Source organism: Ahaetulla prasina, chromosome 11, assembly GCF_028640845.1.
Source record: "Ahaetulla prasina isolate Xishuangbanna chromosome 11, ASM2864084v1, whole genome shotgun sequence".
Classification (NCBI taxonomy): Eukaryota; Metazoa; Chordata; class Lepidosauria; order Squamata; family Colubridae; genus Ahaetulla; species Ahaetulla prasina.
Window position 1 is genome coordinate 6,367,040 of NC_080549.1, and position 25,667 is coordinate 6,392,706.

General features: G+C 46.1%; 1 protein-coding gene across 4 annotated transcripts; it reads right to left on the reverse strand.

The window, feature by feature from the left end:
- Window positions 1-2,245: 2,245 nt before the first annotated feature.
- Window positions 2,246-23,667, reverse strand: TMEM255A (transmembrane protein 255A). Of its 4 annotated transcripts, none has more exons than XM_058196782.1 (9): window positions 23,421-23,665; window positions 19,754-19,896; window positions 18,031-18,093; window positions 10,850-10,939; window positions 9,408-9,470; window positions 7,902-7,990; window positions 6,784-6,943; window positions 5,435-5,698; window positions 2,246-4,561 (listed from the first exon to the last, which is right to left on the reverse strand). In XM_058196782.1, the coding sequence occupies exons 1-9, from the start codon at window positions 23,476-23,478 to the stop codon at window positions 4,400-4,402; spliced, it is 1,092 nt and encodes a 363-aa protein (XP_058052765.1). In that variant the 5' UTR covers window positions 23,479-23,665; the 3' UTR covers window positions 2,246-4,399. The 4 variants fall into 4 exon arrangements, with proteins under 4 accessions (XP_058052765.1, XP_058052767.1, XP_058052766.1 ...); XM_058196784.1 differs by having other exon boundaries at window positions 5,558-5,698; window positions 23,421-23,658; XM_058196783.1 differs by lacking the exon at window positions 18,031-18,093 and having other exon boundaries at window positions 23,421-23,667.
- Between the last annotated feature and the right edge of the window lie 2,000 nt (window positions 23,668-25,667).

Genomic DNA, 25,667 nt, shown 5'->3' on the forward strand with positions numbered 1-25,667 from the left:
CAATAAAAATGGCTGTGTCGTGTCCCACTCCTCCGCTGACGGCCGGGTCAGGGAAATCCGAATCAGGCGTGCCTCTGCAGCTCTGCCAAAGTCCTAGCAAAGTCCTCAGAGCAGGCAGGAGACCAGAAAGTGACTTCAGCAAGATATGTTTAGACTTTGCCTGACTCAGAGAATGCCAGAAAGCAGATCCTTTATATAGGCCATGGGGTGTGGCTCCATGACTCAGCACTTATCCAGGCCTGCCCCTCCCTTCCTTCTGTTGCCTCCGCCTATCAAGTCTCCTGAAGCGAGGGTCACTCCAGTCGGCAGCTGTTGGCAATTGACCTCCCTCAGGCTCACATGCTGTGGAGGAGGGGGAGGGGTCTAGTTGCTCCGTTTGCCTGGGCATGGAGCCAGAGCTGGGGGCTGGAGATACTTCCTCCTCTTCAGCCTGTCTGGGCATGGAGCCAGGGCTGGGGCCGGGAGGCATACTAGGACATTCCTCCGTGTTCGGAAGCAGATAAGAAGGCCCCGGCTGTGGTGAGATCAGACGAGACACAACAGGCTGCAGGTTTTGGATCTTGGCTATTCTAAAGATAAGAAGAATTAGGGGCGACATGATAGAGGAGTATTCCAGTATTTGAGGGGCTGCCACAAAGAAGATGGGGTCAACTTATTCTACAAAGCACCAGAGGGCAGGACAAGAAACAATGGTTGGAAACTAACCAAGGAGAGTACCAACCTGGAATTAAGGAGAAACTTCCTAAGAGTGAGGACAATTAACCAGTGGAACTGCTTGCCACCAGAAATCGTGGGTGCTCCATCATTGGAGGTTTTTAAGAAGAGACTAGCCAGTCACTTATTTGAAACGATATAGGTTCTCCTGCTTGAGCAGGGGGCTGGACTAGAAGACCTCCAAGGTCCCTTCCAGCTCTATTCTATTCTACCAAAGGGACTTATGACCAGATTTGAGGTTACGGCGGTCAGGCGCCCTCTGCAGTCACGTGACCTAACTTTGGGTGCCCGGCAGCATTTTAAGGCTGTTTGCAGGATCCCATAATCACGTGATCACGTTTCACGATCCTTTGGCTCAAAAGTGGCACTTTTGTTTTCCGCAAAACTGCACCCAGAGAAAATCACCGGTTTGCTTAATGACTGTAAGGTTTAAATTCATGACTGCATTTCTGCTTAACATCCGATCCACTTTACAGCTGTTACAATATATATATCTACCACAGACGGGCTCCGTTACGGTCACAGGCCAAGGATGACCCTATACTTTTTGAATTTGTAAGGATATTGTTCTGTCCCCCTTCGCCTCCGTCCGAGCGATGGCTTAATTAGCCGGCACTATCAGCTCTGGCAGCAAAATAGCGAGCGTCTGCCAAGTGTCTGTTATCTCCCTCGACGCCGATGAATCACCCAGGAACAAACTTCAGCTCTTAGTTAAGCAGTTAATTTGCCTGCTATGAAGAGGCACAGCAGCTCTTGCTGCCTTTATATCCTGTGGGGTGTGGCTCCATGACTCAGTACTTCCTAGGCCTGCCCTACCCCTGCTTCTGTTGTTCCCGCCTCTCCTGCCTACGAAACCTAGGGTCCAGCCAGGCCTGATTGCCATCAGCTGGGTCTGGAGGTGTGGCCTGGGGGGGAAGAGTCAGGGGACGGAGGCCTCATTATCTCTTCCACCTGGCCTGCCTCTGGCTCCTGGAGCTGAGCCAGGGAAGCTGATGCTCCTGAGGTAAGTCCTGACGGCCCTTCCCCCTCACTTTCCAAATCAGTTTCTGGCAGGAGGCCCGGCTCGGGAGCGCAGACAACAGATATTAAAGCATCAACTTGAGATGGCCCCCAAAGATTCTGGAACCCATCTACATAACTGCCACCAATTTTGGGGCACATCGGTTAAAATTATACGCCTCGGTTTTCAAAATCGTTAAGGTGAGACGTCTGGGAAGTGGCACACTTATGAAATTACCATGTGTGGTCTTATAACAAAAAGGGGGGCAGCATATTTGCAGCATTGCATCGTTGCATTCATCCTACACGTATCTTCCCTTGCCCATTCTCTAGTTTGAGCCATGGCTCCTGTCAGCCCCATTGCCTTTAACGCATGTTGAGCGAGGTTTAATCCAGAAATGCTACAAGTAAAAAAAACAAACAACACCCCGTTTTTGAGGTGCACGATCTTTTCGTCCCCACGTCACAATTTGCGCTTCCAAATTTTCAACAACGCACCTCTCTCGAGCGTGCAGCAAGTAAACTAAATGTGCAAAGCGGTAGAAATATTCATTTATTCATGCAAAAGTTTCCAGGTGTGCGCATGCACACTCACACACGTATAAAAGAGGCACCTGTTCCAAGTCTTTCTCTTTTTTTTAAAGAAACCTCAAATTTAGATGTAAAGGCTATAGCTGTTGACGGGACCAATTCTTTTTTCTTTCTTTCCCCGTACCAGGCTGCTGTTAGGTAGAGGCGGCAGCAAGGGATTGCTAGACTGCCTGGGAAACTGTCACGGAACATTGAAAAGGAAGATGACATGACCGCAGCAGCATCCCTGCAGAACCCCAGCAATCGATAAAACCAAAGCAGTCACAATCTCCCCAAATTTCATTCCCTAAAGGAGTGATGGGTCCTGGATTTTGGACACATTTCTGTAAATTAGTCCATTTGAGGTACCTTGGTTGCCCTACGAGGCACTGTTTCATCCAGTTAAAGATCACCACAATAAGAATTTCAGTAGCACATAGTTTCCCCAGTGGCTGGAGAATTCTAGAGAGTTGAAGTCCACATATCTTAAAGGTGCCAAGGTTGAATAACACTGGGATAGCTTTTCTCTTATTTCAAAGAAAAGAAATCTGGTGGATTTTTTCCCCCCAGCACAACTCCGATGAATCTACCACTGGGTGTCAGAATAGGGCTGCCTCTTCAATCAGCAGCACTGAAATCCATAAACCGCCCTGCATTCATTCTTGGCCATTTGCAGATTTGTCTGTTTGGCTGCCTCTCCGCTCTCCACACCCTGTTTTAAAGAATCAATTTCATGCACTCCGACTCTTTGGGACTTCCTTGAAACGAACAGCTGAGAAATTTTACCCCTTCGGCTACAAGGACGAACTTCCCATCATCTCTAGCGATGAACAATGATGGGCTTTGTAGTAGGCTTATCGGAAACCCGGCAGAGATTCCAATTCACAGAGTCATTTGGGTCAAATAAATAAATCTGGCAGCCACGATCGGTCGATCCAAGTCCTGCTCCTGTTGGGTGTCCATTGCAGCCCAAGTAAATAGGACTGAAAACCTTTGATTCCATGGGTTGTAACTGCTGTCCCGGCTTCCTTGAGCTTTTCTTGCCCGTTTGGGAAATGCATAGTGCTGTCCATCCGCCAGTTTGATCAAGGCGTCCAATTTTTGCGGAGCTGAAGTTAATTCCCAGATCACCGAAGGCTATTTTTAACAAGCAATTCGCTTAAAGAGAACATGAGAAGAAAGCAATTTCTTCTTTTTTAAAAAACAAAACAAAACACAGGCCATGGTTAAATCTCCCACCATCATTTCAAAAGCAAGCAAGGATCCAGGGCACTTTTGATCACTTCCCCCACCCACCCACCAGGGATCTCTCCAAACTCGGCAACAACTTTTAAGACGTGGGGACTTCAACTCCCAGAATGCCCCAGCCAGCCATGGGCATCGGAAGTCCACACGTCTTAAAAGTGGTCAAATTTGGAGACCCTCCTCAGTTCAAGAGTGACGGATGCAAGGCTCCCGGTACAGAAAGGAAACTGTTATGTCCTCCTCGCCTCCGTCTGAACGATGACTTAATTAGCCGGCTCTTATCAGCTCTGGCAGCAAAAGAGCCAGCGTCTGCCAAGAGCCCTTGTTGGCTGCCAAGACGCTGGTGAGTCACAACCTTCAGCTCTAGTCAATCCGTGGATTTGCCTGATATAAAGAGACACACCAGCTCTTGCTGCCTTTTATATCCTGTGGGGTGTGGCTCCATGACTTCCTAGGCCTGCCCCTCCCCTGTTTCTGTTGTTCTCTTCTCTCCTGCCTACGAAACCTGGGATTGAGCCAAGCCTGATTGCTGTCAGCTGGGTCTGCAGGCGTGGCCTGGGGGATGGGGAAAGAATCAGGAAAAGGAGGCCTCATTATCTCTTTCGCTTGGCCTGCTTCTGGCTCCTGGAGCTGATCCAGGGAGGCCGGTGCTCCCGAGGTAAATCCTGATGGCCCTTCCCCCTCACTGTCCAAGTCACTTTCTGGCAGCAGGCCCGGCTCCAAGGCACTTTTGGGCATGGGGCCAGGTTCGGGGGCGGGAGCCACAACAGAAACCGAGGAAAGGTTCGGTGTGCTGGTTTGCTTCTTCCAGTACAAAAGTTTTGTGGGTAGTTCAAAGTGGCTGCATCCTCTTCCCCCTTTTCCTCGGTCTTCACGGTGAATAAGGGGGCGGCTTTTCGGAAGGTGGAAAATAGGGTGGAGAGTAACGAGGTGGGGCTCCAGTTGGGGACCAGACCAAGCTCGGCGAGGGCGGTAACGAGAGCGGATCCTCCGGCAGGCCAGATGGGCTGGAGGTTGCAAAGAGGCTGGAATGCTACAAGGGGAACAGGAAAAGAGAGAGAAAGAGAGAGGGGAAAAAAATTAGAATAACAGAGATAGAAGAGACCTCAGAGGTCTTCTAGTCCAACCCCCTGCTCAAGCAGGAAACCTCATATCATTTATATGTACACTGGGAGCTTATGCACCGGAGACAAATTCCTTGTTTGTCCAGTCATACTTGGTCAATAAAGAATCATGTTCTGTTCTACTCTGCTCTGCTCTGCTTCGGTTCTTCTCTGTTCTGCTCCTATTCTGTCCTGTTCTTCTCTGCTTCTGTTCTGTTCTGTTCTGCTCTGGTTCGGTTCTTTTCTCTTCTTTGCTCCTATTCTGTCCTGTTCTTCTCTGCTTCTGTTCTGTTCTGTTCTGTTCTGCTCTGGTTCGGTTCTCTTCTCTTCTCTGCTCCTATTCTGTCCTGTTCTCTGCTTCTGTTCTGTTCTGTTCTGGTTCGGTTCTTCTCTGCTTCTGTTCTGTTCTGTGTCAGCGTTCCAGAAAACCCCTGCTGCAGAAAGCTGACATTCTGTTCTGTTCTGTTCTGCTTTGGTTCTGCTCTATTCTATTCTGTTATGTTCTGCTCTGGTTCTGTTTGGTTCTTCTCTGCTCTTCTCCTGTTCTTCTCTGCTCTGCTGTGCTCTGCTCCTGTCCTGTTCTATTTCTATTATTTCTATTATTTCTATTGGAATAAAATATAATTTAATGTTAAGTAAATCTGGCTTCCCCACTGACTTTGCTCATCCGAAAGGACATCACGTGACACCACCGCCCTGGGCGGCTGTAACCGTCATAAGTACATGCCAGTTGCCAAGCTTCTAAACATTGATCGCGCGACCGCGGGAATGTTGCAACAAAGTGAACAACGGCCAGCGGTCACCTTTTCCAGGGCTGTTGTAACTTCAAGAGGTTCCTTAAACCTGTAGAAAAAGAGCCTTCCAAGGAAGAAAATCTGCTCCCAGCTGGATGGGGCTGAAGACCAAGGTTGCTCGGGGTACCGTACCTGGAAATCGTACGCTGAATACGGCGGCAGGTGAGGAGTGCTGTGATAGGTGTTGTACGAGGTCACCTGGGGTCGTGAGTAATAGGACACAGCGGGCCGGTTGTTTTCAACCGTGCAGGTAAGAGTCGGATGAGCAGGAATCTGAAAACAAGGAAGAGCGGAGAAAATTATACGATCTGATCGGAAGATTGGAAGGCCAAATCCAGGTTTCCCCAACCCGGTAACCTCTAGATCAGGAGTCTCTAACCTTGGCAACTTTAAGCCTGGCGGACTTCAACTCTCAGAATTCACCAGCCAGCATAATTCTCAAGCATGAACCTGAAGACAAGCTGTCGAACGAGGTAAGGAGTGATGGGAAGGAAGAAAACCTCAAATACGAAGCAGGAGATACAGGAAACCGACCAAGGGTCTGCCATAAGCTGGCTGGGGATAATTCTGGGTGTGAAAGTCCCCAAGTCTTAAAGTTGCCAAGGTTGGAAACCCCTGGTCTAAAGCATCTGGAACGTAGGATGTAGAGAGTGGACGGTTTGGTCTTATTCTACTTTGCATTCGGTGAAATTAAACATACAATTTGGAGAGGCGGAGGTGGGGCAGGGATAAGAAGACGAGCTCTTAATGGCGTTCGAAATAAAAGGCTTTCCAGACTTCACTTCCATTTTCTGGGCATGTTGCTTTGTTCAAGGAAGCTTGCCCAGAAATACATCACGGTGGGCTCAGAGCCAAAGTGAACCCCCTTCATTATAGTTAAAAGGCTCTGCGTCTCTCGATTAAGCTCCCATCGATTGGCTGCATCTGGCCGATCTAGAAGAAAGCTAAAGTCAGGTCTAATTGGGGCATGGATCCAGAAAATCCCAGGATCAGGGGTGAAATCTATTCACCTTCCTTACTGCATTGTAATAACTGTGCCACTACGACTTCCTTCCTTCCTTTCCTCCCTTCTCTTGCAAGCAATAGCACTTAGACTGATATACCGTTCCATAGTGCACTACAGCCCCCTCTAAACGGTTTACAGAGTCAGCCTCTTGCCCCCAACAATCTGGGTCCTCATTTTAACAACCTCGGAAGGATGGAAGTCTGAGTCAACCTTGAGCTGATGAGGACCGAACTTCTGGCAGTGGGCAGAGTTAGCCTGCAATACTGCATTCTGTCCACTGCACCACCACGGTGCACTGGTCTGTCCGACAGTCTCTGTAATGGCCTAGGTTCTTACCAGCATTCGGACTTACCATATCTTTAAAACCACCCAGGACGGCCGCCGTGATGATGCCTAGAACCAAACCTAAGATATTCAACACCGTTGCCGACCACAATAAATGATAGAGATGGACGATATCTTGGCAACTGTTGACATCGATGAATTCATAATAGCCACCGGAAATCTCCCTCCTGAGAGACAGAAAAAAGCAAACGTTTTCAACGGTATCAAAGCTAAACCCACCAGTCTCCTAGATTAAAAAAAAAAAACAATGGCAGAAAAGATTGTAAAATTGAGCCGGTGATGTGGATGAAAGTAGAGGAATAAGACTTCAAGAGGGTCCAAACGACCATTCCGGGGGGCATCAGCAAACGAAGCAAACCAGGTTTGCTTGTGGAGGAGGACCTGGCATTTGTGGTTTGGCATGTACTTTGTGTCGTGGCCTGTCGGCCGCCGGCCCCACCAGTAGCTGAATCAGAGGAGGAGGTGGCGTGGGAGTCAGGGTCAACTTCAAGGCAACCTGAGAGCTCTAAGGGGGAAGAAGGAATGGAGCTGGCAGAGATAGAGACAGAAGCGGAGCCTGGACTGTCCATCAGCCCTCAGATGGAGAATCAACAGCTCCCAGGTCCGGAGGTGGCTGATGAGGAAGAGGAGGAACAGTTGGGTCCAGTGCCTGACGCATGGATGTGCAGGAGAGGAGAGCAGTGGAAATCTATGGGCAGGTCCTTAGGACGGAAGAGCCACCACTACTAGTGAAACCCCACTCCTAGCTCTGGAGATAACAGGCAGGGGGACAGAGATGAATAGATGTGGCAGACAACTATTCATCTTCCCGCCAGACGGACTTGTTAGCCTGCGGTGAGAGAGAAACTGTTTCCCGGGGCTGCCGGCGCTCCTAATAAAGAAATCATTGCTTCAATTACAGAGGTTTTGTCGTGTTTGGGGAGCTGGGTCAGAACACTTTGGCTCCCAAAACCAGATCTGAAAGGACAACAGAGACATGCTGTGGAGGACATAATCCTTATTTTCCAGCATGAAACCCAAACGGAAACGGTCTTTCTCTCCATGAGAGACTCCAAACCTGTCTCAGCCGGAGAGCCGCCGTGACAAGTTTATTGGTGAAGTTTCAGCGCCGTCAGCGCCACTCACCTTCCGCAGTGGTACAAGTCGCAACAAAAGCAGGTGTTGGTTCTGATGTTTGGAACGCAGGAACTCCGAGGCTGCGGGTGGCACACGGTCTGCGGGAAAGACAGAAGCACTGAAGAGGCCTTTCTTGGAGTATGCAGAACAGCAAGAGTTGGACGGGACCTTGGAAGTCTTCTAGTCCAACTCGCTGCTCAAGCAGGAGATCCTATAGCATTTCAGACAAGTGGATATCTAGTCTCTTCTCAAAAACTTCCAGTGAAGGAGCACCCACAACTTCTGGAAATGTTCCACTGGTTAAATGTTCTCCCTGTCAGGAAATTTCTCCTTAGTTCTAGGTTGCTTCTCTCCTTGATGAGTTTCCACCCATTGCTTCTTGTCCTGCCTTCAGGTGCTTTGGAGAATAGTTTGACTCCCTCTTCTTTGTGGCAGCCCCTGAGATATTGGAACACTGCTATCATGTCTCCCCTAGTCCTTCTTTTCACTGGACTAGACAAACCCAGTTCCTGCAACCGTTCTTTATAAGTTTTAGCCTCCTTCCAATCAGTATCCCAACAAGGATACCAGGAGAATCTGTTTTCTAGCTTTGCATCGTTTTCTCTTTTTGATGGAAAGGGGACCTTGATGTGGAACGCATCAAAGAAATTTAACTTTAGCCCTGCATACAGAAAACTAGCATAAGGAGGGCAACGTGTTGAGCCTTTCTCACCGGAAATCCAAACCACTTTTGATAAGGCATGACTCCTGCGAAAAGCATTTGGTTCCTCCAGCCAATGACTAGAATAGAATAGAATAGAATAGAATAGAATAGAATGGAATGGAATGGAATGGAATGGAATGGAATGGAATGGAATGGAATAGAATAGAATAGAATAGAATAGAATAGAATAGAATAGAATAGAATAGAATAGAATAGAGAACAGAACAGAATAGAATAGAGAATATATAAAATAAAATAGAATAGAATAGAATAGGAATAGAATATAGAGAATAGAATAGAGAATATAGAGAACAGAACAGAATAGAATAGAATAGAATAGAGAATATAGAGAACAGAACAGAATAGAATAGAGAATATATAAAATAGAATAGAATAGAATAGGAATAGAATAGAATAGGAATAGAATAGAGAGAATAGAATAGAGAATATAGAGAACAGAACAGAATAGAATAGAATAGAGAATATATAAAATAGAATATAGAATTAGAATAGAATAGAATAGAATAGAGAGAATAAAATAGAATAGAATAGAATAGAATAGAATAGAATAGAGAATATAGAGAACAGAACAGAATAGAATAGAGAATATAAAAATAGAACATAGAACAGAACAGAATAGAATAGAACAGAACAGAATAGAATATGAAATGGAATAAGGAATAAAGAATAAGGAATGGAATGGAATGGAATAGAATAATAATAAAATACAAAATAAAACAAAACCACAGCTTCATTTCTAAAGGAAGAGGAAGATTTGGCTCTGGAAGGGAAAAGAAATCAGGCTGACTTACTTTGGGCTGGGTTGTACTTTTGGCAAAGTAGTGACAACGTCCTGCGTAAAGTGGCCTCAAATCCTATAAAAAGAAAAGTCCCCCCCCCCAGCTTTTTAAAACAATTCAAAGAGCCGTATTTTAAAATTAAAAGTAGCAACGAATAGGGGTAGTCCTTGATTTACAACAATTTATTTAGTGACCCGTCAAAGTTACAATGGCAGTGAAAAGAGGGACTTGTGAGCGTTTTTCACACTTACGACCGTTGCCGTACCCCATGGTCACGTGGTTAGAATTTGGGCGCTTGGAAACTGGCATGTACTTACGACGGTTGCAGCGTCCCGGGGTCATGCAATCCCCTTCCGCCACCTTCTGACAAGCAAAGTCAACGGGGAAATCGCATTCTCTTAACAACCTTGCAACGAATGTAAGAACGGCGGTGATCAGCCGTTGCAAGAAAGGTTGTAAAGAAAACTGTCTTGCTTAGCGACAGAAATTTTGGCCTGGTGACTCACGCATTTGTTAAGTGACTCTGGCTCCACGCACACAACCCACTGTTAACTTTACTTGTCAGAAGGTCACAAACGGCGCTCGAGTAACAGGGGTGCGGCTTCAAAATTTTTAGCAAGGGGTTCTCTGCCCGGTTGCTGGGTGGGCGTGGCCAAGTCAGCCTCCTGCACCATGGTGTGTGGGGTGGTGTTTTTGCCCTCCCCGGGCTCCAGAGGCTTTTCCGTCGTGAGCTAAAAACACACCTATTTATTCAAGCGGGACTGGCATAATAGTGTTAAATTTTAATTCGGGGTTTTATTAATATTTCTAAAATTTTAAAACTAAATTTTAATTATCAGCCTTTTTGTAATTTGCTAGGTTTTAAATGTTTTAATTTGTATATATTTCATGTTTTATCTTGGCTGTACACCGCCCTGAGTCCTTCGGGAGAAGGGCGGTATAAAAATTTAATAAATAATAATAATAATAATAAAAAACAACCTCCCCAGGCTCTGGAGGCCATCTGGAGGTTTTCCCGAACTTCCGGTAGGCCCGTTTTTCAGCCTCCCTCAGCCTCCGCATACGCCCTGCACTAACCTGCATCCAAAACGGGCCGTGTGGGGACACCTGGGAGGGGTGGGGTGGGCAGGCCCAGGAGTGGGATTTGGGGGTTCTCCGAACTGCACAGAATCTTAGTTAGAGGTTCTCCTGAACCCCTGCGAACCCCCAGCAGCCCGCCCCTGAAGTAACCCTGGGACAATGCAACCATCATCCATCAATCCGTGCCGGTACCCGAGCACCTGAATTCGGATCACGAGACCTTGGAGGGGAGGGCGGGGGGAAGATTGCTGCAAAAACTGGCCGTCATCACTTTGAACGCACGGCCGTGAAGCCGAGGACTCCCTGCGCCTGAATCTGTGCAGGCAGTTGGCCCAGTTTGGCAACTTCCCGCCCTCTGGATCCCTAGTACTCACGATATGCCGGGCGGCAAAGACGCCATCCACAATCGCGCAGCAGAAGGCAGCGATGACCCCGAAACTGATGAAGACGATGGAGGCGACCAGCTGTGGAGGACAGGAAGGAAAACAAGGACAAAGTGGTCAATTCCGAAGCGGGCCGGAGTATCGTTTCAAGCAGGCAGCCCTTCTTCTGCCTCCTGGCAAAACCCCGAGAGCTATTTTAAGAACCCACCGGCGAGATATTTGGAGGGCAGCTCTGCTTACGAGGGTAAAGCACATGCGGGTAAGCCTAGATCAGTGGTAGTCAACCTGGTCTCTACCGCCCGCTAGTGGGCATTCCAGCTTTCAAGGTGGGCGGTAGGGGTTTTGTCCGATACTGAAGCACTTTCCTTTTTTTTAATTTGACTTTTTAAACAAAATTCATAGCATTATTTAAAAACATTTTCATTAGGTTTTCATAAAAATTCCCCGTGACAATTTAAATTTCTGAAAATATACTATTTGTATCACCCGCGCATAAGTTTAGTTCACATAACGTAAGTGACACTAAATGGCGCTATAGTGCGCCGCAAATAAAAGAATAGTCCCAGAATAGCTCGCGCATCTCCCCCCACACCACCCAGCTGTAACAGACGAGCACAGCTAGTAGCTGGCGCCCCCCACAACCCAATCCATGATGCGCGAGAGGCATGCTCAGACGACGATACACGGCACTTTACTGTGGAACTGGTGGGCAGTTAGAAAATTTTACTATTAACAGAGATACAAAAGTGGGCGGTAGGTATAAAAAGGTTGACTACCCCTGGCCTAGACTTATAACGGTTCATTTAGCGACCCTTCAGAGTGACAACGGCACTGAGCATAAACTCATGTCAACAAATATTTCGATAACTTTTATCCCAGAATCTACGGGAAGAAGGAAAGATCAGCTTGGACTGCCATTTGTCAGAAATCGTTAGGGTCTCCTGCTTGGGGAGGGGGTTGGACTAGATGACCTACAAGGTCCCTTCCAACTCTGTTAATCAGTATTTCTCGGCCACATATGATGCAATCGTTACAAAATATTGAAGTTTTCTCCTGGTCAGCTAAGACTGAGTTGAAATAGGGATCAAGAATTATGGGGATCACTTCCAGTTTATGTCCAGGATGTGAGGGGTCTGTAAATATTTTCACAGCCCTCTTTTTGACTTGTGCAGGATACAGGTCCTTAATGGAAGGCAGATTGGTAGCCATTGTTTTTTCTGCATTCTAATTATCCTCTGAAGTCTGTGTCTGTCTTGTTGGGTTGCAGAACCAAAGCAGACAGTTATAGAGGTGCAGATGACAGACTCAATAATTCCTCTGTAGAACTGGATCAGCAGCTCCTTGGGCAGTTTGAACTTCATGATTGAAGGATAGTCAATCATCTAAAGATGATAATAACAGTGGTGGCTTCACCATGGACCAAACATGTCCCTAAACAGACATTCTCTGGTTGCTGATGGATATAAAACACCTCAATTCTTCTGTTATTAGAACAGAACAGAACAGAACAGAACAGAACAGAACAGAACAGAACAGAACAGAATAGAATAGAATAGAACAGAATAGAATTTTTTATTGGCCAAGTGTGATTGGACACACAAGGAATTTGTCTTGGTGCATATGCTCTCAGTGTACATAAAAGAAAAGATACGTTCATCAAGGTACAACATTTACAACACAAATGATGGTCAATATATCAATATAAATCATAAGGGTTACCAGCAACAAAGTTACAGTCATACAGTCATAAGTGGAAAGAGATGTGTGATGGGAACGATGAGAAGATTAATAGTAGTGCAGATTTAGTAAATAGTTTGACAGGGTTGAGGGAGTTATTTGTTTAGCAGAGTGATGGCGTTTGGGGAAAAACTGTTCTTGTGTCTAGTTGTTCTAGTGTGCAGTGCTCTATAGTTTTGAGGGTAGGAGTTGAAACAGTTTATGTCCAGGATGTGAGGGATTATTAAATCTAGCGTTCCCTTAAATACTTCTGTTGGGCACGGCTTGCTGTGGAAAGTTCTTGTCTTGTCTTGTCTTTTTTCTCATCCTACCTATATTCTGGAGTTGTCAAGGTTGTGGACTTCGTGTCTTGCTTGCCTACGGCCTCTTATCATTTGGGTGAAAAGGGCAATTAGTTTACCGCAAGGAAGTATGTACTAACAATTCGAAGAGCCTCACCACTGGACCTTCCTTAGTTCCTACTTCCGCTGTTTCTACTATCCTTGGTGATGGCACCAATTTGTTCTGAGACACGGAGACAGCACAAAGGAGTAGAACGCTGGAAGAACAGCTGAGAATGCAACACGGAACAGAACAATAGAGATCTGTCCATCCCAACATCACTTCCTGGTCAACTGGTCACTTAGGGAATCCGGCTGCCTGGCCACACCTCATTGGCCTCCTGGACACTCGCCATTCCACCTGTCTCACTACCCCCTGATGGTCCACCCCAAGGTACTTCTGTTTCCATTTATATTTTTCCCTGTGAAGAACCACGGTTTTGAACCACAGCTCCGAATTGCGTTCAGGAAGGGAAAAGAGAGGGAGAAAGAGGAGAGAACGTGAAACCCATTGAAGGGGGTTTATTGTTTCATGGTGGTTTATTAGATATCGTGGTACTATCCCGTAGCACTGTCTGAGACAGTTCAGAGAGGGCAAAAAAGAGGCACTTAATCATTTGGGGGTTGACCCAGGGTGAAATCCAGCAGGTTCTGACGGGTTCTGGAGAACCGGTAGCAGAAATTTTGAGCAGTTTGGAGAACCGGTAGTGGAAATTTTGAGCAGTTTGAAAAAACAGTAGCGGAATTTTTGAGTAGTTCGGAGAACCAGCGAATACCACCTCCGGTTGGCCCCAGAGTGGGGAGGGAATGGAGATTTTGCAATATCCTTCCCCTGCCACACCCACCAAGCCACGCCCACCAAACCACACCACGCCCACAGAACCAGTAGCAAAAAAAATGTGGATTTCACTGCTGGGTTGACCCTTTCTCCTGGCGCTCCGTTTTTTCAGCTCAAGGGGAGGCTCCCCTCAAAGTAGCTTCGGCCATTCAAAATGAAGCCCAAAGATGGAGCCTAGTGAGATTACACGGATCTGCTCGCTCTTTCTTTCTTTCTCTCTGGGTAAAAAAAATATACAGGCCGCTTTCTCTTCGTTCACGGCAGTTGATGACATAATCCAGATTCTAGGTTCTTCCTTCCAGTGGGAGTGGGGTGTGTGTATCAATGGGTGGATTGAGGACTCGGCTGATTAAAAAGAAATCAGCCCACAGAAGCAACGCTCAACATGATGAACCAATATACAAAGACCCTACCTGCATCCCCCTTCCTCCCTAAACTGCCCCAGGGACAGTAGCCATGGGAAATGGCCAAGGTGGTTCCAGGTTGAGCCAAGAGATGCAGACTTCAGATACAATTGAGCTCAAGATCTGAGATGCCAGAATTTCCCTTCCTCAGATGAAGACATCTACTCTCAACCCCCAGAGAAGACATAACATCTAGTTCCTTGCTGATCATCTGGAATTAACTTTTCTAGTTATAGAAAAGATAGATTTGATTTCTTTTCGTTTTTGAAAGTTTTTTTTTAAAATACTTTTTTCTATAACAATAATAACAATAACAATAATAATAATAATAATAATAATAATAATAATAATAATAATAATAATAATAATAATTAAAAAAAACAAAAAACTTCTAATGTTTACATGAAGGGACGCGGTGGCTCAGGGGCTAGGACGTTGAGCTTGTCGATCGAAAGGTCGGCAGCTCGGCGGTTCGAATCCCTAGTGCTGCGTAATGGGGTGAGCTCCCATTGTCCCAGCTTCTGCCAACCTAGCAGTTTCAAAAGCACATAAAAATGTAAGTAGAAAAAATAGGGACCACCTTTGGTGGGAAGGTAACAGCGTTCCGTGCGCCTTTGGCGTTGAGTCATGCCGGCCACATGACCACGGAGACATCTTTGGACAGCGCTGGCTCTTCGGCTTTGAAACGGAGATGAGCACCGCCCCCTAGAGTCGGCAACAACTAGCACGTATGTGTGAGGGGAACCCTTTACCTTTAATGTTTACATATACATAATAATAATGTATTATACCAGTATACCCAGTAATATTTTCCTGATTTCTAATTTCTATCTCTATTTTCTAATCATGAATAAAACAAGTCCCATATTAAGAAAAGTATTCTGTTATCTATCCATCATCTCTTGCCCTTTTTAGTATTTTAACTCTTACTGACTTTTTAGCAAACCTCACCTGCTCTTCCATGGGGCCTTATGTACTTTTACATCACTCATGTTTAATCTAAGTATTTCATCTGCCTCTACATCTACTTCTCAATTACCAATCTCAGGGCAAACCCCCACCCCGATATTTCTTTCCTCACTTGTGGGAAATTTTTCTTCTTGACCTCATCTGTGTTTTGACATCTTAAAAGATAAACAACCCTCTCCTTTTCAATTTCTTTTCTAAATCTTCACCTGCTTGTATTGACCATAAGAAATAGTAAAACAACTCCTAGCCTGCCTATATAAGGGACCCACTTCCTGAGTTTATATAACACACTGAACTTATCAAATAAGCCCAGCTTTTTCGTGTTAAAGGAAAAGTAAGCCAAAGTAATTTTAAAACCAACAAAATGCTACACATCGTACAAATACCATTGCTAGGTCTTTAACGACCAAAATGTTGTAATCTTTAGGGATTTTTTTTGCTGCCCGGAGATTTTAAAGAGGCTAGGAAGAAGCACAGCGTTATCCTGTGGTAAGATGGGCGGCTAATAAATTTAATAAATAAAAACAAAATAAATAATAGAAGTACTGTACATGGCACAAGAGCCAGATCCAACTTCTCATCTTCCAGTTGAGTCGATCAAGTGGTAGAAACATCTCAGTTTAAGTGACCAGAAAGCTGTTGCCCACCTGAGTTAACAGGTACCAAGTCAGATGTATCGTCAGAGGCTTTTCTTTTCTTTTAAAAGCATTTTTCTTTTGCCTTTAAAAGAAAAAAAAAAGCTTCTGACAATCAGGCAACTCAGCTGGGCTCGTCAGAGGAGCCTTTTAAAAGCATTTTTTCTACAGCCGAATTTTTCTTTCTTCGGCCGAAGAGGTTGTAGAAAAAATGCTTTTAAAAGCCTCTGACGATCCCAGCTGAACCGCGCGATCATCAGAGGCTTTTTTTTTAACTTTTAAAAGCATTTTTTCGGCCAAAGAAAAAATGCTTTTAAAAGTAAAAAAACCCCAAACCTCTGATGATCGCACAGCTCAGCTGGGCATGGGCAGAGGGGGCGAGGGCAGAGATTTTTGCTACCGGTTCTCCGAACCACCCACCGCCATCGCTACCAGATTGGGCGATCCAGTCCGAACCGGGAACATTTTCACCCCTGCTCCACGCGTACATATATCTTTTCATACCCTACACATTCCTTTCTCCGGAAGGCCTGAGTTTGACTTCCCCTTCAATTCCCAGCAAAAACATTAAGCAGAAAAGTTCCCTGAAGGTTTAGGGTTAACTCTCTGACTCATCCCTCCTCTCTCAGGAATCAAGTGCCATTCTTCATAAGAACATCTTTTCAAAAATAGGCTTCGCTAGGCAGAGTTTGAAATATCTGGCCACGGCTGATCTCAGCCAAGGCGGCCCACCTTCCGCTTACAGAGGAGAAATCAAAAATAGTTGGAAGAAGTCGCAAATGCCAGTTAATGAATTAGTTCAACACCCCTCATTAGCTTCCGGTTGGTTAAAAATAACAGTTTTTAACCCACGGGTGTATAATATTGCATGGTTGCTTAATTGGGCTAACGTCTCAATCTCTGTTTTGAGTTTTTAAAAAAAGAAAAGGACAGAGAAGGGGTCATTCTGAGATCACTGGTCAACTGAGATGAGAACTCTGATGGAACAAGGAGGGGTTGTAACCCAATCTTACTTCCTGCTTAACTTAACTGCTTAACTTCCTCGCTCCGGCCTCGGGCCAATTTCTGGGTTCTGCAAGAACAGGGGCAAACACTGAGCTGTAGCTGAAATCTTGGGCCGCTCTAGGTGCGTTGAAGTTCACGTGATTCATAGATTAACAGAGTTGGAAGGGACCTTGCAGGTCATCTAGTCCAACCCCACCGACCAAACAGGAGACCCTACACCATCCCTGACAAATGGTAGTCCAATCTGCCCTTGAAAGCCTCCAGTGATGAAGCTCCCACAACTTCTGAAGGCAACTTCTGGTCCATCGGTTGATGGCTCTCACTGTCAGAAAGTTTCTCCTTATTTCCAGGTTGAATCTATCTTTGATCAGTTTCCATCCATGATTCCTTGTCTGGCCTTCAGGTACTTTGGAAAATAGCTTGACCCCCTCCTCTCTGTGGAAGCCCGTCAAATATTAGAACGCTGCTATCATGTCACCCCTGGTCCTTCTCTTCACTAGACTAGCCAGGCCCAGTTCCTGCAACCGTTCTTCATATGTTTTAGTCTTCAGTCCCCTAATCATCTTGATTGCTCCTCTCTGCACTCTTTCTGGAGTCTCAACGTCTTTTTTTATAGTGTCTAGTCTCTTCTTGAAAGCCTCCAGTGATGAAGCTCCCACAACTTCCGAAGGCAACTTCTGTTCCATTATTGATTGTTCTCACTGTCAGAAAATTTCTCCTTTTTTCCAGGTTGAATCTCTCCTTGGTCAGTTTCCATCCATTATTCCTTGTCTGGCCTTCGGGTGCTTTGGGAAATAGCTTGACCCCCTTCCTCTCTGTGGCAGCCCCTCCAATATTGGAAGACTGCTATCCTGTCTCCCCTGGTCCTTCTCTTCACTAGACTAGCCAGGCCCAGTTCCTGCAACTGTTCATCGTATGTTTTAGTCTCCAGTGAAAGCTGGATTATGTCAGGACCTTCCCTCAACATACACAACTCAGTTTTGAGATGGTCAGGTCGAGTCACGATTCTAATTTTCAAGCGGATTAAACTGTAATCCTGGCTTGTGACAGATGTCTACCACTGAGTTATAAATTCCTTTGATTAAGTGTTGGTGGGGGGAAGAAAAGCTGCTCTCCACGCTACCGAACTCGCGACAAAAAAGAAAGGAAGACCAACCAGGCAGAAATGTCAGCTTCGAGAGCAAGGGAAGCGAAAGAAAATTCTATTTAAAAAATCCTATTACCACGAACAGAGAGAAATAACTTCACCAGCGGTGCGACTTACCATTTGTCTTTTATTTTCTATCAAATTGGATCCGATAATGCCAAGAAAAGATCCGAAGCCCAGCTAAAAGGGAAAAAGAATTTAATTTTTTTTTTACTGTTTGGCCTGGAAGTCAGTTGCTTTTTCTGCATAGTCGAGTTTGGAAACAAGAGTAGGAAGGAGGAGGATAAACTCACGCGAACAAAGTATTTCTATACCTTTATGCCAGCCTCTATGGGAAGGCGGACAGATCAGGCAATATACGATATATAACTATAAATATTTGACCTTAACTAGTTTTTTCCTGGTCAGCTAAGTTGAGTCAGTCTTAGGAAAAAGAAATGAGAATCAGCAATTATGGGGACTCAAAAGAGCTAAATACGTATACAGGTAGTCCTCAATTTTCAACAGTTCATTTAGTGACGTTCGATGTTACAACGGCACTGAAAAAAACTGACTTACGACCGTTTTTCACACTTACGGCCCTTGCAGCATCTCCCGTGGTCATGTGATCGAAATTCAGACGCTCGGCAACGGACTTAATGTTTATGACGGTTGCAGTGTCTCGGGTTCGTTTTGCGACCTTTTGACAAGCGACGTCAATAGAATACAGAATAACAGAGTTGGACGGGACCTTGTCGGTCATCTAGCCCAACCCCCCTCCCCCGCCCAATGGGGAAGCCAGTTTCGTTTTACAACCGTGTTACTTATTGAACGGCGGCAGTGATTCGCTTAACAACAGCGGTGAGAAAGGTCCTAAAACGGGGAGGAACGGTCTCACTTAGCCACATAAATTTTTGGGCTTGCAAGGCAAGGAGTAGCTGCATTAGAATTGATAGTAAATCTCTTCCCACGATTCCATTTCTTTCTCCTTTGGCTGTTCCAAAACTTCAATCCTGCCCTTCCTGATTTTACGTTGAAGATGGCTCAGTTTTACAAAAGGAATGGAGGAAACGCTTCGGATTTCCTATGAACACAGCCATTTTCTCTACCTGAAAGAAATGTTGCTATTCTGGGCATCATGTTACTCCAGAGGTGCTATTCAACTGGTTCAGAACCCAGTAGCGGAAAGCAGGAAAGCGGAAATCCACCCACCCTGGCTCTATGCATCCTATTTAGGCACGTTTTTGAGGCCGGGTGCATGAGCAGAAGGCCTGTGCGCGAACAAAGCACAGGCGCGAAAGGCTGGGCGCATGTGCAGAAGGCAGACGTGTGCGTGAACCTGGCGCGCATGCGCACGAAGACAGCGTGGATGCGTGCGGTAAACCGGTAGCAACATAACGTGAAACCCACCACTGTGTTAAAGGTAAAGGTTCCCCTTGCACATATGTGCTAGTCATTCCCGACTCTAGGGGGCGGTGCTCATCTCCGTTTCAAAGCCGAAGAGCCAGCGCTGTCCGAAGACGTCTCCGTGGTCATGTGGCCGGCATGACTCAATGCCAAAGGCGTATGGAACGCCATTACCTTCCCACGCCTATTTTTCTACTTGCATTTTTTACATGCTTTCGAACTGCTAGGTTGGCAGAAGTTGGGACAAGGAACGGTAGCTCACTAGGGATTCGAACCACTGAACTGCCGACCTTTCGATCGACAAGTTTAGCACCTTAGCCACTGAGCCACCGTGTCCCGCTGTGTAACTGCTGTGTTACTCCCATTTTAAACCATTGTTACTGGCTTGTAAGTGTTTCAAGATAAGAATCTGGGGGTTTTTTTCCCCCCTCCCGTCCAGGAATTCTATACTTACAATAGCTCCCGGGTAGTAACCCCCAACAGTCACGTTTTGAGTTCGTGTGGTCGCCGCGAGGCCCACGGTGAGAATGAGGAGTGAGACGATGAGGAGGCTCACGGTGACATAGAGGGAATTTCGCTTCCTTCTGTTGAAAGACCCTAGAAAGAGGCACAGAGGGAGAACAATAAAAAGATGGGCCTGTTATGTCAACTAGTTCAAGGGGTCCCCAACCTTTCGGACCTTCAGGGACCACTAAATTCATAATTTTAAATCCCGCGGTCTGCTAATATGATCTGCCTAATGACCGTCTGGGTGGGCGTGGCTAGGTGGTCATGTGACTGGGTGGGCGTGGCCAACTTGATGTCACTCATATGGAGGGGTGCCTCGTAGGCCTCTACTCGCCCCTCCCCGTTCACCCATTACTCGCCTGCCAGCCCGGGTTCCTTAGGACCCCAACAGGAAGCAGTTGCTGGAGCTAAGCAGCCACCACGAGAAAAAGTTGGCAAAACAGCTGGCTCAATTCAAATTGGATCTGGCCAAGAAGGAATCTCAGCAGAAGCACCTCACTGAGGACTACGAGCATAAGCTTTCTAAGCAGAGGGAAGACCTGCGGGAGTGCAAGCCCAGATATCGGCCTCTGGAGGCTCAGTGGGTTGAGATGGTCAGCCAATTCTAGGCCATGAGGCAGTCCCACTGGAACAAGGCTATTTTTTACCTGGATTACAAGGAAGACCTTCAACATCCAAAATCAATGTTCTACCAACAAAAGACCTTCAACATCCAAAATCAATGTTCTTCCAACAAAAGACCTTCAACATCCAAGATCAATGACAAAAGACCTTCAACATCCAAAATCAATGTTCTACCAACAAAAGACCTTCAACATCCAAAATCAATGTTCTACCAACAAAATACCTTCAACATCCAAAATCAATGTTCTACCAACAAAAGACCTTCAACATCCAAGATCAATGACAAAAGACCTTCAACATCCAAAATCAATGTTCTACCAGCAAAAGGTGTTTTTATGCTTTCATTCTTTTCCCTTCTTTGAAAAGGACAGCCTAGAGAGGATCAGAAGGAATCCTTGTTTTATTACCATGCGATGGTTTAATTGTAAGAGCCAAAGAGATCAAAGTTCAAATCTATCTTCAAGCTTGAGGAAGTTCTTTGGATGATTCTGGGTTCAGCCCTTCTCTCTCCGTCCAACCTATCTCACAAGGTTGTTGGTGTGGGGAAAAACAAGAGGAGGGAGAACTACATAGGTCACCTTGAGCTCCTGAAGGAAAGGCTGTCCATCGATCTAATAAATAAGTTTAATGAATGACGGAACATCTAAATATTACATCACAGAGTAGGTACATCTCCAGCTTCTTCAATTGTAAATGTTGTACCTTGATGAAGGTATCTTTTCTTTTATGTACACTGAGAGCATATGCACCAAGACAAATTCCTTGTGTGTCCAATCACATTTGGCCAATAAAAATTCTATTCTATTCTATTCTATTCTATTCTATTCTATTCTATTCTATTCTATTCTATTCTATTCTATTCTATTCTATTCTATTTTTCTTCAATTCAGATCTGTGCTGGCATCCTGACTTTTTTCCCACTTTCAGATGCACCTTAAAACCACCTGGAATATTTTTTATATTCAACCTGGTGGGTTAGTTGCAACTGTTACCTGGAATTCTCCAGATCAACGGCTCCCAATCTTTCAGGTACCACGGTCCGGTTCCATGGAGAAAGGTTTTTCCGTGGACCGGAGAGGGTGTGGTTTTGCATTCTGCCTACATCCCGGGGAGGGGCCTTCGCTTGTTTTCATGGCCTGGTTTCTGCCATGCAAAGGCCCGGTTCTGGTCCACAGACCGGGGATTGGGGGGCCCTGCTCCAGATTATTATTGCAAATGAGTAACACTGCATGCCACACACCAAGCTTCTATCTGGCACTGTCAGCATTCCAGTTTGTCACTTTCCTAACAAAAAAGTTGGGGTAGACATAGGGAAATCTATCATCATCACCATCATCATCTACTTTAACAACCCCATAATTTCTTGTGGGATGGAGTCTGGGCAACTGTATGGAGCAAAATGTTTACCGGCCGGATGCCCTTCCTGTCGCCAATGCAAAGTTACATTCAGCAGATATATTCTTCACTGTGCCCACAGGGAGAAAGATCTGCCTCTACCTAGGATCGAACTCACAGCCCCCTGATTATGAGGCAAGAGCTCCACCTCTAGGCCACGGCACCACTCATAGAGGAAATCCACTTATGTTATCCCAAAATGAAGATTGTGGTTCTCAGAAGGTTTGGAGAACTGAATCTTCGTCCACACGCCTACAAAGCAGGGGCTATGAGCTTGAGATGACTTTCTCTAGAAGGTGAACGGTAGCCACATACTGTAGGTCACCGACCCACAAGGTGGCCAACCAGGTTTGGTTCATCCCAGGGGTGAAATCCAGCAGGTTCTGACAGGTTCTGGAGAACCGGTAGCAGAACTTTTGAGCAGTTTGGAGAACCGGTAGCGGAAATTTTGAGTAGTTCAGAGAACTGGCAAATATCTCCTTTGGCTGGCCCCAGAGTGGGGTGGGAATGGAGATTTTGCAATATCCTTCCCCTGAAGCGAGGTGGGAATGGAGATTTTGCAGTATCCTTCCCCTGGAATGGGGTGGGAATGGAGATTTTGCAATATCCTTCCCCCAGGAGTGGGAAGGGAATGGGGATTTTTCAGTATCCTTCCCCTGGAGTGGGGTGGGAATGGAGATTTTGCAATATCCTTCCCCAGGAGCGAGATGGGAATGGAAATTTCGCAGTATCCTTCCCCTGCCACGGGCACCAAGCCACGCCCACAGAACCAGTAGTAAAAAAAAAAATTGGATTTCACCACCGGGTCATCCCCTGGAGAAACCGCAGAACAGGAACATGAGAACCAAAGGGACCAAGCCACCAACCCAAAAATTATCTCTGAACCCAAAAGCAATGGCCAACTAGGAGGCGGCCGGGGGGGGGGGGAGCGTCTCCTCTTCTTATGCCATTCCAAAAGGAAAACAAGGAAGGAGAGATCCTTTGAAGTAACTGGATCCTACCTGGGAGGACAGGAAAGAAGACCCCTGTTTTGAAGGTGGGGGGGCGGCCACCTTTCATCGGGGTGCTTTCAATTTGGCTGCCCATCTCCCCTCTCTCCCTTTTCTTTCTTTCTTTCTTTTTTTTTTGGGGGGGGGTACTATCCTGAATTTCCAGGGAAAGCTCCAAAGGGGCACAGAGGAGGCTGCCTTGCCCCCATCATTTTCCCTCCCCTATCCACCTCGCTGTGCAAGTGGTCCATTGCCCCCCTTACTGCGGGAACCCCGTCAAAGTTTCAGGCTGGCTGCTCCAAATCTGGAGATCTAACCATCTCCCTATTTGGAGTGGGGGGGGGGGGAAGCGGGTCTCTTGGAAATAGGGCGGGGGGGGGGAGGAAAGAAAGGAAAGGGGAGAGGCTGAACCGGGGCCCCCCCTTCGCCCTGCAGCTATCACCCCACCTCTCCAGCTAACCGGGGTGTGTGGGGACCCCCAAGGCTACTGCGCCCAGCTGGGACCTCTCCAATTACGCACGGCGCCCGGGCGCGCTCTGCTCGCTTGGAAAGGGCCCCTTTGCCCGGCCGTCCTTCTGCTTCTGACCGCCCTGCCAAGCCACTCACCGGCAGAGGTGGAGAGCGGGATCGCACTGGAGCGCGGCGGAGCCAAAGCTTGGCGCATGGCGGTGTTGGCGGCGCGCCTCCTGCGCCCCCGGCCCGGGGGTGGAGCGGGGAGCCAGCCGCAAGGGCGCACAGCTTACCGGGCGCGGAGCATCCTTCCCAGCAGCGCTCCCCGATCGGAACCGGGCGGCTTGTGGCGCTTGCGCGAGGCGGGGAAGAGAGAGCCTGACGGAGGCAGCTGCGCGCCCAGAGGCGAGGGGTTGTGGTGGTGGGGAGGGGAGGTTTCCCAGCTGTTGCGCCGAATCGCGGCCGCGGGGTTGAGATGCGCCGGATTCCCAGCCTGGAAGAGCCTTGCGCTTCTCTCGATCCAGGGGTGGGGGTGGGTCGGAGGGCTCGGAAAGGGGGGAACAGATTCTTTTGGATTCTGCAGCGGTGGGAGATGCAAGGAAGGCCAAGGGAGGAGGGGGAAAAAAAAGAAACAACCTTCCCAAGAGCCGGAATTGCGCCTGGAACGCAAACTGCAGAGGCAGAAGCCCAAATTCCCAAAAAGGCAACGTTCATAATAGATCTTGGCTCCGGAGATTGAAAATGGTCTCCGAGATGTTGCATCGGTAGCCACGTTTCCTGGATTGAAACTCTCCGTTCAGCCAATCGAAGACTGCAGGATGGTCGGTTTTGAGAAGATCCTTCAACCTTGTCTTATTCGCCGGCCTTGCAGAGGAGACAGGCCAACCTTTCGTTAAGAACATATTGATGATGATGATGATGATGATGATGATGTTGGTCTACTTTGGCTGATTCCTCCGCTAAGGAATATCTCTTTTTATTTTTGATTTTTTTTTTAAATACAAAACATTCCATCTTTCATTAAACAGTGTGTCATCCGGGTACAAATTTTTTGTGTGCCATAACAATGAAAGCTTACCACCGTATTCATTATTTATATCTACTCTTATTTTTAATATTAATGCTTACTACTTGACCTATCTATGATCATAACATTTCTCTTATTTAACTTTATTATACGTTACTTTCATATTTATTCTCTAGCCACGGATAAAATAAATCCCGTATATTGTAATAATCGGATTCTTCCTTTCCTTTAATTGTTAAATCTATTCATTTCTGCACATTCAGATTTACCTCGCTCTCTTAATTTTTTTTAAAAAAGGGTTTGTGGTTTGCAATAAATAGTCCTTCTGGCGTATTTTTGGATAAATGAGCTGGTTTAATGTAAAGAGGATTTTAAAAAAAGAAAAAGCATTTAGTTTCAACGACGTGACTGATGGATTTTGATGTTCAAGGTCCAGCCTAAGCTACTTCTCAAATAATTCGAAGAGGAGGAATCAATTAGGAAAGCACAAGGCTGCAGGTCTTTGCAAAAGAAATATCTTTTTAAAGGAATACACCAAATTCTTCATTAACGAGGAAAAAAGGACATCGTGTAAGGCCAAAGGAAATGAACTGCAGTAGTTGTAGTTGGAAGAAGTCCTTCAGTGGGATAAGAATATCCAATTTTCCAATATAAATCCCAATATTTTCCAATGAGAAAAAAAACAGCATTTTTTTTCATAAAACAGCTGTATTGGTTAAAAAACTGTCTTGATAAAGTCTGAAAATAAGCCGATTTGAAAATATAGCTTGTCCCTTAAGTTCCTTTGATATGAATTCATCCTGGTGAGGACAGAATTGAGTTCTAAAAGATTGTGGGCTCAGAATTTTAAAATGCAGGGTGTGTATATTACTTGGGAGGAGATTTCTCGGGCATATTTTAAGGCTCAAGGAACCTTTCAAAATCAAAATATCAAAATCAAAATATCAAAATCAAAAGCCAGTCCTGTGAAGTCGGGTCTTTCCCAGGATTAAATCTTTTCTTTGAGGGCCAGACCTAGCCAGGAGGGGGCAGAAGATAATTTAAAAAGAGGGGAAAAAGACCAGACATCTATCTAGTCAGTGTAACCTGATCATCCCAGAGCCAAAAATAGAAGCAGCTTTGGAAAACACATTTATCTGGCTATGTAGAGAGTGTTATTCCTCTTTTCGGTGTGGCCTCTTTCTGTAGGGCGGGGTGTGTATGTGCACAATTCATTTGGGATGATCTGTAGAATGCCCTGCTCCTAAAGTGGAGTGGGGGTTGCAGGAGTGATGGGAAAATTAGATAAATCATATTTTCAGGAGACATTGTGTTGTAAATGTTGTACCTTGATGAACGTATCTTTTCTTTTATGTACACTGAGAGCATCTGCACCA

What these genes read in the sequence shown, in the direction of transcription:
- TMEM255A (XM_058196782.1), bottom strand. Translation starts at nt 23,478, where the DNA reads ATGCGCCAAGCTTTGGCTCCGCCGCGCTCCAGTGCGATCCCGCTCTCC. An exon ending in GACTTGTACCACTGCGGAAG is followed by an intron (nt 6,944 to 7,901) that starts GTGAGTGGCGCT and finishes TCTGTCTCTCAG; the next exon opens with GAGGGAGATTTCCGGTGGCT. An exon ending in TGGGTGGTTTTAAAGATATG is followed by an intron (nt 5,699 to 6,783) that starts GTAAGTCCGAAT and finishes CCTTGTTTTCAG; the next exon opens with ATTCCTGCTCATCCGACTCT.